The following is a 10,839-nucleotide window of genomic DNA, read 5'->3' as shown; positions in this document are numbered from 1 at the left end:
CCCAGAAGCACCTTTTAACCAAGCCCGCTTGTGGCCCATAAGCGCTGTCATGGGCGACTTTCCAGCCATGCCCCATGACCCCTTAGACGCGCCCCGTGGCTTCCTGGCAAGCCTCCCAACGCCCAGCACCATGGTCAGCCCCGTGTTCTCGGCAGCTCCAAGTGGCAAGCACGTATGTGCCTTTGTCGCCCCACCGATAGCCATCACCAGCGCCCAGCCACATGCAGATGCCAACAGCACCACGCGCACAGACGACATCGTGTGCGCAGACCCTAATGCTGAAGACAAAGTTGCTGCCAACGGACTTGTTTCTACTTTGTAGAAGACTAAGTCCTTTTCATTGTAAATATAGAGTAGTTTTACTGCATTTTCTTTCAGTGTGCTTTTACTGCTTATTTAGGTCAAGTCATGTAACTTTGGTTTATTGTTTTTAAGCATTATTTAGGGGGACCAAGCAATCAAACTTTATAGCAAGCAAACAATTCTCTGTACCGGTGTCTCTCTCCCCCGATACCGTGTTGTTTTTCTGTAATAGCTTTCATTCAATGCAATCAAGCTTTCTTTTATTCTCAATTCTCTTTGCTGCTCTCTCACAATTGATCATGACATTGGTTTTCCCGTACGGCACTGACAATCTAGTCTAGCGTACAGAGGAGACCTCAGTTGGCGGACAATAATCGCACTGACATCGATTGCTTAGCCTTATGTCACCCTTCCAAGGAACTTTAGGAAGGCGCCGCGTAACAGTTGGTATCAGAGCCTAGGCTCAACATCGGACGTGGGATTACATTACATTGCGTAACAGTTGAGGGGACGGTTGACGCATTACGGCCCATCGTGGAAATGATGCCTGACCTAAAGACCAGCCTAGTGAAAAGGTTGGATGACCTGGACGGCAGACTGGTCCAGGCCTAAGTTGACATAGAAAACATCAGTCGCGACTCTAAAGGAGACCTGCAAACGGCAGCCATAAAGGCAGCCGAAAGTTTTGGTAAATTCGAGGTCCTCCAGAAGGAGCGTGCCGAGGATTTAGCCAACAGGGAACAAGAGGCAGACATGGTGACTGCCATGCAACAAACTATAGACAACTTGACAGGCTAGCTCAACGTTTTCAATGCTACTTTACAAGGCCTACTTCGAGGAGGCGGAAACCAAATTGGGGTGGTGTGAACCTCGCCCCTATGGCACAAAAATTGAAAATTCCTGAGCCAAAGCCATACAGTGGAGCTCGGAATGCCAAAGAAGTGGAAAACTTCATTTTCGACATCGAACAATACTTCGATACCATGGGAGGCTTAGAAGAAGCTAAGAAGGTAGCAGCTGCTGCCATGTATCTTCAGGGTGATGCCAAACTCTAGTGGCGGGTGAAATACGAAGCCATCAAGGCCGGTGAAGATGCCCTCGAGACATGGGCAGAGCTGAAGGCAGCCATACGCCTACAATTCTTCCCCGAAAATGTTGAGTACAATTCAAGGAGAAAGCTACGGGAGCTCCACCAGACAAAATCAGTGCGGGGTTACGTGCAAGAATTCTCTGCGCTCATGCTTAATATACGTGACATAGGGGACAAAGACAAACTCTTCACCTTTCTGGAAGGGTTGAAACCTTATGCCTGCATGGAGTTGCAGAGACAAAGGGTAGACACATTACCTAAGGCGATCCAAGCAGCAGAGTGCCTTGGGGATTACCAAGTGGAAGCCCGGAAGGACAGGCCTCAACAACCTGTCTGAGGAGGATGTAAAGGGGGCCAGCCGAACACTGGTAGCCTTAGCAAAAGTGGAGGAGACTGGAGTGTAACCAAATATAGGGCTCCCTCCACGGGAAGTACTAGCACTGCATCTAACAATAACGATCGGGGAAGGAAACCCCCCTCAGGATGTCGTCATTGCGGCGGACCATAGTGGAATAATGAATGCCCACATGCACAGATGAACGCCCATCAAGCTTTTGATGATGGGACGGATAATGACGCAGATGATGCGGACCATACTGAACTAATAGGTGCATTTAATGCAATTTTTGGCCCTATTTCTGAGTCCTTAGCAGGAACCAGTGCTGGTATCCGTAAGAAGAAGGACCCTTGCCCAATCGCCAAGAAAGGGAAAAAGAAGGTGAATGAGAGGACTTCTCCTAATCAAGATAGGACCTTAATGTTCGTCGACATGAAGGTAAATGGCAAGCCCATTCAGGCCATGATAGACACGGGTGCTACCCACAACTACTTAGCCTCGACTCAGGTGGAGCGCCTTGGCCTAGTTATAGGAAAGGGCAAAGGTCGTGTCAAGGCTATCAACTCACCTCCTCAGCCAGTGGATGGAATAGCCAAAGAAGTACCAGTGAAGCTTGGCCCTTATGAAGGAAAATTCAACCTACGCGTAATGGTCATGGATGACTTCGAGTTGATAGTGGGGTTGGAACTCCTGAGGCAAACCAACACCATGCCCGTATCATATGCAGACATGCTAATGATGATGAGAGAAAATGAGGCCAAGCCATGCATTATCCCGTGCATGCCCATGAAGATGGTCGTTGAAAACATCTCGGCCTTGCAGCTGAAGAAGGAGGTCAGAAGACATGAACCTACGTTCCTGGCTACCCTCTGCATTGAAGATATAGAACGCTCCTCGGGTCCCATTCCTACACCCGTGAAGGAGCTGCTACTGGAATTTGAAGACATCATGCCAAAATACATGCCAAAGCATCTCCCGCCTAGGAGAACTGTGGACCATGAGATTGAGTTGGTGCCAGGTGAGAAGCCACCTGCTCGGGCGCCGTACAAAATGTCACAACTCAAACTCACCGAACTTCAGTGACAATTGATGGAAATGCTAGACACAGGGATCATCGTACCCTCCAAGTCCCCATACGGGTCCCCTGTGCTATTCCAAAAGAAACATGATGGCAGTCTACGACTCTGCGTGGATCATTGAGCTCTAAATAAAATCACCGTGAAGAACAATTACATATTCAGCTAATGGCAGACTTGTTTGATAGACTGGGTGGTGCCACGGTGTTCACCAAAATAGACCTGAGGAAAGGTTATTTGCAAGTCCAGATTGCAGAGGGTGATAAACACAAGATGACATGTGTGACAAGATATGGGTCGTACGACTTCCTGGTTATACCATTTGGCTTGACTAATGCGCCAGCCATATTTTGCACCTTGATGAACCAAGTCTTCCGAGAATACATCGATGAATTCGTCGTGGTCTACTTAGATGACATTGTGGTATATAGCCAGACCATAGAAGAACACCTGGAGCATTTGCGGAAGGTCCTAACCAGATTGCGGGAGCATGAAATATATGTGAAGCTATCCAAGTGCTCCTTTGCTCAGAAACAAATTGACTTCCTCGGACATGTCATTGGGGAAGGATGGATCAAGATGGACCAACAGAAGATTTAGGTAATTACAGATTGGCCTCCGCCTAAGGATATCCACGCCTTGAGGTCATTCCTTGGCCTATACAACTTCTATTGGCGATTTGTTAAAAGTTACTCCCTCATTGCAGTGCCGCTGACAGAACTTCTCAAGAAGGTCATACCCTGGGATTGGGGACCCAAGCGAGCAGAGGCCTTCAACGCATTGAAAATAGCTATATCTAGTAGCCCCGTCTTGGCCCTCCCTGATTTTTCCAAGCCATTAGAGGTACAAAAGGATGCCTCCGACTATGCACTTGGTGGATTCTTGCTACAAGAAGGGCATCTCGTAGCGTACGAGAGCCGGAAACTGAAGGATGAAGAGCGGCGCTATGCCGCCCACGAGAAAGAATTATTGGTTGCCGTTCATTGCTTACACCTTTGGAGGCATTATCTACTGGGAACCTCGTTCGTGGTCAAGACAGACAACACAGTTGTTAGCCATTTCATGACCCAGCCAAAGCTGAATGGTTGACAGGCCAGGTGGTAGGAACTCCTATCAGAATTTTACTTCAATCTGGAGTATCGACGTGGGAAGACTAATCATGTTGCTGATGCGCTCAGTCGGAGAGATGATCTAGCATCGGTGTGCGTACTCGCCACCCTAAGGGGGAGCGAAGTAACCACCACCATAAAATACCAGATACTGGATCTACTTATCAAGGATCCTACTGAACACTATTCGGTTGATTTGGTAGGACAGGGCAAGACTCGCCAGTTCTACACAGAAGATGGGTTCCTGAAAGTGAAAGGGAACCAACTTTATGTTCCTAAAGGAGGAGATCTGCGAAGGGCTCTTCTGGGGAAATGCCACGATACTTTGTGGGTCGGTCATCCCGGTGAAGAACGCACCATGGCATTGCTTTGTTGTGCATATTATTGGCCTCAAATGGCCGATGACGTCGCTCAGTATGTGAAGACTTCTCTAGTATGCCAGAAGGATAAGTCAGACCTCTTGACGCAAGCAGGACTCTTGGAACCACTAGCTATCCCAAAAAGAACTTGGGAAAGCGTTTCCCTCGACTTCATCACCAGATTACCCAAGGTCGGAGATCTCACAACTATCTTGGTTGTGGTGGATCGGTTTTCCAAGTATGCTACCTTTATAGCAGCCCCACAATATATATTAGCAGAAGATACAGCTCGACTCTTCTTCTCTCATGTCATCAAATATTGGGGCCTGCCCAAAGACATCGTTAGTGATCGCGACTCACGCTTCACTAGAAACTTTTGGACCCAACTCTGTAAGTGTCTTGGGTCAAAATTGAGTCGCAACTCAAGTTTTCATCTGCAATCTGATGGATAGACGGAGCAATTTAATGGCATGCTGGAGGAATATCTCCGGCACTTTGTAACCAGATCGCAGAAGAACTGGGTGAAGCTTCTGGATGCTGCTCAACTGTGTTTCAATTCACAAAAGAGCTCAAGTACCAACAAAAGCGCTTTCGAAATTGTTACCGGACAGCAACCGCTACTCCCACATACTGTGAATGCGCCAAACATATCAAAATCTCCTCGGCCTGCTAGCTTCTCAAAAGAATGGAAGCAAAATTTGGAGATAGTGCGGAGCTATCTTGTCAAAGCTCAAAAGCGGATGAAAAGGCATGTTGATCAGAATCGCCGCTTTGTTGAATACCAAGTGGGGGACAAAGTAATGGTCAAAATCCCAAAGCGTTACTTGTTTGCAGGGGTCCATGACCCTCGCCTATTGAAAAAATATATTGGACCCTTGTCCATTGAAAGGCGCATTGGAAAAGTTGCATACCGGGTAGATACCCCAACTTGGTGAAAAATCCATCCCGTTTTTCATGTCAGTCTTCTGAAACCTTTTTGGGAAGATATGGAGGATCCTTCTCGAAGCCAACTCACAATTCCAAGTATTCGAGGCCCCAATTCAACTTGGAAAATGCGTGCTGAAGCTATTCTTGATGATCGAGTGATTCATGCCTCAAGGAAAGATCACCAGGAGTTCTTGGTGAAATGGCAGGGATGTGATGCAGAGGAGAATACTTGGGAGAGGGGAACAAACCTCAAATCCTACAAGAGCTTAATTGATGATTATCTTGCAAGTAAGGCATCGAGGACGTCGCCAACTCAGGTGGGGGAGAATGTCATGGGCGGCTTTCCAGCCATGCCCCATGACCCTTTTGACGCGCCCCGTGGCGTCCTGGCAAGCCTCCCAACGCCCAGCGCCATGGTCGGCCCCGTGGTCTCGGCAGCTCCAAGTGACAAGCGCGCATGTGCCTCTGTCGCCCCACCAATAGCCATCACCAGTGCCCAGCCACAGACAGATGCCAACAGCGTCGCGCGCACAGACGACGCCGTGTGCGCAGACCCTAATGCTGAAGACAAAGTTGCTGCCAACAGACTTGTTTCTATTTTATAGAAGACTAAGTCCTTTTCATTGTAAATATAAAGTAGTTTTACTACATTTTCTTTCAGTGTGCTTTTACAGCTTATTTAGGTCAAGTCATGTAACTTTGGTTTATTTTTTTTTAAAGCATTATTAAGGGGACCAAGCAATCAAACTTTCTAGCAAGCAAATAATTCTCTGTACTGGTGTCTCTCCCCCCGACACCGTATTATTTTTCTGTAATAGCTTTCATTCAATGCAATCAAGCTTTCTTTCATTCTCAATTCTCTTTTCTGCTCTCTCTCTCTCAATTGCTCATGACATTGGTTTTCCCGTAAGTCACTTACAATCTAGTCTAGCGTACGGAAGGGACCTCAGTTGGCGGACACTAATCGTACTGACATCGATTGCTTAGCCTTATGTCGCCCTTCCAAGAAACTTCAGGACGGCGCCGCGTAACAGCGCTAATGATATTCTCCCTCCAACTACTAACTTAATAATTTGAATTATTATACAAATAGTAATATTGACTTCTTTTGTACACAAGGAAAATTTGCAGAACCTCATTATTCGGCAAAATCCTGAGTGAGTGAAACAAAAAGAAAGAATTCTTCGTCAAAATCATGCCTTTCTGGCACTCTAAAGGTGACTATTTTCGATTTATCTTCGTTCTTTTATATTGATTTATATCTATTTTTGACGTGCCGATCTATTTCCATTTCTAGGGTTTAGGTTTAGTTATCTCCCTAGAGGCCGTACGATATCTCTGATTTTTTTAGAAGAAATTTAGAATGCGTTTCGTATTTTTCAAAATTTTGCATATGGTCTGATTACGAGAGGCGGAGGCACAAATTCTGAATATGAGATTCGACATGGAAAAAGCCGCTTAGGTTGATAATGTCATGCCTGCCCTAAATCTTAATATAGCTTCCTACGTTATTGACGCACGCAATTGGGTGTTTCCTTTTTTGTTCTTGGTATTTTGTTACAAAATTTCAATTCCCCTATGATCATTTACAGATTTCAATCCCTTCTTGTTATAATGCTGTATGACCCTCTTGCCACTTCTTTACAGGTTGCTTCAGCCTGTCTTGTATAGGAAAAGAATACCCAGTGAAAAATGATCTTCCTGACGTCACTGTGGAAAGTGATATTTTTGATGTCATAGTGGAAAGTGATATTGTTGATCTCACTGTGAAAAATGATCTTCTTGACCTCACATTTGAGAAATTGAGACAGTATACGGGTCAATTTTCTCCAGATAATCTTGTTGCAATCTCTCAATATGGTAAGCTCTACCGTGGGAAGATGCCTGTGGGTTTGAATCAAGAAGATGAAACTACCAAGGATGTGGCTATCAAGATTCTGTTTGATCCCAGGCTTCTTCGAGACAATAAAGACCTAGTGAGATTTGAGGTTTGTGTCTCTATTATGTGTGTGTGCACAATCTCTTACCTAGTGATTCTTTTCCTAGTTTATGCTTAGCCTGGAAGATTGCTTGCATGTGCTTGTAGGATGAACTGAAATTCTTGCAAGATCCAAGGATTAGGGGCAATCCGAACTTAGTGAAATTGATTGGATATTGTCGAGAGGATAAAATTCTGGGGGTTGTTTACGATCTCAAACCACGTGACACCTTGTATAACTTGATCATTCAAGGTACCCCTCTACTCTCATATTTATATTTATTGATTTTTTCCCATCAATCCAAGTTTTGGTGAATAGAGTTACCCAGTACTTGTGCTAGTGGAAGGTACCTGTGCTTGTGAAAGTTAGCAGGTACCCCTTAGAATTAGTCGAGGTATGCGCAAGTTGGCCTGGACACTACGGTAATAAAAAAAATAAATATTACATGTTTCAACCTTGTCTTGAGTATCTTCTGCTGTTAAATGCATTTCCTGTTGCTATATCGAGGTCTATACTACTAAGACCATTGAGTAAAAGATCTGTTGTCACTAGAAGGTGGAAATAGCTGTTACCACCCTACAATATGGGGAAGAGACCATAAAAAAGAGGGCTTGGGGGGGGGGGGTAGACACATGTAGGAAATCCTTTTCTTAATCACTGAGACATGCGGAAAAAATTATTCATGAAAAAAAGGAGGACGAGATGTGCAGACAATGTAATTACTTTTTCTAGTTTTCTTGTTCAGATGAGTTCAAATGGCTGGACAGAGTTAGGGCTGCACTTGCATTAGCTCGCTTGCTGAATTTCTTGCATTGTCAGAAGTCACAATACCTGATTCGCAACATTAATCCAGCTCACATAGTGCTCGACAAGGTACGTTATTACAAATACGTTTTGTTGTTTCCACTAGGTATGTTAAGTTCCTGGTCGTGTGCTGACATTGTTATTTTGTGTTTTCACACAATATTTCATGAATGAGTAAAATTATTGTCTGTTCTTTCTCTCCAGGATTTCAATCCAATCCTGTTTGAATTTGGTATGTTACTTGGAAGTGCTTTGGATAAGACAGTCAGTCAACGTGAAGCTGGAACTTTTGGCTACATTGATCCAATTGTTGCTCAATGTGGTACTAGTCCCTAAACCCAGTCATTGTTTCAATCAAATATAACAGTTGTAAATTAGCGTTGTTTTCATTATAGTCACATGATGGTGATAGGTAATACGCTCTTGTGGAGGTGCCACTTGATTTTATCAATTTTAGAAGTTTAGTGTATTGAAAACATTTCTCATTAAACTTATTGGAGCTGTCGTCCTGCCAAGTTCCAAATTGACCCCTTGTTAATTTTTTGATGTATAAAGGTTGACACAATATCTTTGGAGGAAAAGAGGCGAATAATTGTGTTAATTTTGTGTTTAAAATACATCATCCTTTCCACTCTTTTTTTCTGTCCTTCCATTCTAAGCAAATTTATCCAAAAGTTTCAGAAACCAAGATGATGGTTTGTAGGAAACAACAGTTCACGATAAGAACTTGTAGGGATTAAATGTGAAGCGCGATAGGAACTTGTAGGGATTAAATTCTAAGCAAGTCCAAGTAAAGCACCATAGAGTTTTTGAAACCATTTCTAGTTTTCTTTTTCCCTTTAGAGTACGACTTTATTCTTCTTGTTTTTAGTGTGCTGCTTTACTTGGACTTGCCAAAAGAAATGGTGCTTCTATCTTTCACAGTCTGTCCATTTCGTTGTTCTTTCTTTCTTTCGCTGAAGCATTTGTTCTTATGCGCTTTTCACGCTTGTAAAATATGTGCAGGTGCGTGGACTGTCAAATCTGATGTTTACTCATTTGGTGTTTTGCTCTTAGATCTTATGAGCAAAAGAGTTATTGATTTGAAAAACACCCTAGCGACTGCAGTTGATTTGTGGGCCTTGAAAGAGTACAAGCCTGGGTGTTCACTTGTGCACCAAAGTCTTGAGGATGATCCATACTTTGATCGTCGTGATGGACCTAAAATGACAGATCTTGCAATGCAGTGTATGGATGAAGAAGAAAAGAAGCGACCACTAATGAAAGAAGTTGTTAGCCGTCTGGAGGCTTTACATGTTGTGCAACAGCATGCACAGAGGAAATGAGTTCTGTATACGGTGAAAACCGGTTTCGACTTTCATATGATTAGTCAAGGTCGGAACATAATGGACCGAAGGTCATCTTCATAATATCAGATCTGAAGCCAGGTTACCGAGCTATAATTTCCGGGACCGATCAAATACCGAACTCGAAGTCATTACCGAGCTCGAATCCAAAATCGAAGTATGATGCAAAGCAGTGTCATCGAGCTTGAGAGCCAGAGACCGACCAATACCGAGCCCAAGTCAATACCGGGCCCCGAGTCAATATCGGGCTCTAAATCTGGAAACCAATCAATACCAAGTCCGATCAAGATCGAGCCAAGGGACAAGAGCCGTTACAGTCGTACAAAGGAGAGAGTATCTCGGCGGAAATTAGGGAAAAGATATTCTATCATGGGATCCCCATTATGTATTTTTAATTATATCTAAAGTAAGATTCCTCCACTATAAGAGGGATAGCTACTATTTCTGTAAAAGGGGGAACATCAAGACATTAATACACTCTCATGTTATTCACAGAGAAAAACATACTGATATCCATATAGAGATTATCCTCTTGTGAGCTTTATACATTGATTCATCTTGCTTGTTCATAAACTAGCTTTCTATTCAATTTGGTTTGTATTTCATTCTTATACAGTCGATACTCAATATATTTCTACTTACTTTCCGATTTGTGCCAAGTTATACCACGTACTCTTAGAACTACGTACAAATTCAACTTTATCCGTTTTTCGGGTAAACAGTTGGTGCCCACCGTGGGGCTAAGGATAACAGTGGTTGTTTGGTACGAATCTCTACAAAACACACCATTTTATGCTTGCTCTTGGAAGTGTCTTTGATTTCAGGTTAAAAATAAATATCTCTCAATTAATGGCCCTACCTATCGACAACGAAGCAGGCCTTCAAGATGAGAACAACAACTTAACTCCCGGGGATGGAAGGCCACTCGTCGATCCCGTTGGAGCTCGGGTCGAAGAGCCAATAGACGTTAATTCACATATGGCCATCGAGGCAAACCAACGTTCCGACCCTGAAAATAACATTCAAGGTGGAACTCGGTCTGCAGCTCGGAATATTCAAAACGCTGAGAAAAATGGAATCAGCTTGCGTATGATCTTCGAGATGTTGCAAGCACAACAAAGTAGCAATAGCCCAGTTGCAGAGTCAAACCCAGGCACAGACCAGACTCGAGCCCAGTCCACCCCAAGAAGTCACCCAATCAACGGGGCAATATATAGTAAGGTCAAATGAGCAAGAATCGGAGACTAATCCCAAAATTGTTAAGATGTTCGAAGAACTGACAAAACGAATAGAGTCAGGAGAAAAGAGGATCGAAGCAAACGACAAAAAAAATAGAAACGTACAACTCCAGGGTTGATCAGATCCCGGGGGCACCCCCGATTTCGAAAGGCTTAGATTCCAAAATTTTCTTACAGAAGCCTTCCCCCCCCCCCCGAGCGCGGCTCCTAAACTTATCCCAAAGAAGTTTCGCATGCCCGAAATTCCTAAGTATAATAGAACGACCGAGCC

General features: G+C 44.1%; 1 protein-coding gene across 1 annotated transcript; it reads left to right on the top strand.

The window, feature by feature from the left end:
- The first annotated feature begins 6,299 nt into the window (after nt 1-6,299).
- Nucleotides 6,300-9,836, top strand: LOC107766144 (putative serine/threonine-protein kinase PBL21). Its single transcript, XM_016584884.2, has 6 exons — nt 6,300-6,418; nt 6,849-7,189; nt 7,288-7,432; nt 7,926-8,053; nt 8,189-8,306; nt 8,990-9,836. Exons 1-6 carry the CDS (start codon nt 6,397-6,399, stop codon nt 9,307-9,309), a joined length of 1,074 nt encoding a protein of 357 aa, XP_016440370.2. The 5' UTR covers nt 6,300-6,396; the 3' UTR covers nt 9,310-9,836.
- Nucleotides 9,837-10,839: the final 1,003 nt, after the last annotated feature.

This window comes from Nicotiana tabacum, unplaced genomic scaffold (genome assembly GCF_000715075.1).
Source record: "Nicotiana tabacum cultivar K326 unplaced genomic scaffold, ASM71507v2 Un00001, whole genome shotgun sequence".
Taxonomy (NCBI): Eukaryota; Viridiplantae; Streptophyta; class Magnoliopsida; order Solanales; family Solanaceae; genus Nicotiana; species Nicotiana tabacum.
Note: the sequence above shows the minus strand (reverse complement) of the source record. Positions and strands in the feature narration are given on the sequence as shown.

Excerpts from the sequence above, each read along its gene's own strand:
- LOC107766144 (XM_016584884.2), top strand. The coding sequence starts at position 6,397 with ATGCCTTTCTGGCACTCTAAAG. Across the intron at positions 6,419-6,848 it reads GCCTTTCTGGCACTCTAAAG|GTTGCTTCAGCCTGTCTTGT; the intron begins GTGACTATTTTC and ends ACTTCTTTACAG. Across the intron at positions 7,190-7,287 it reads AAGACCTAGTGAGATTTGAG|GATGAACTGAAATTCTTGCA; the intron begins GTTTGTGTCTCT and ends ATGTGCTTGTAG.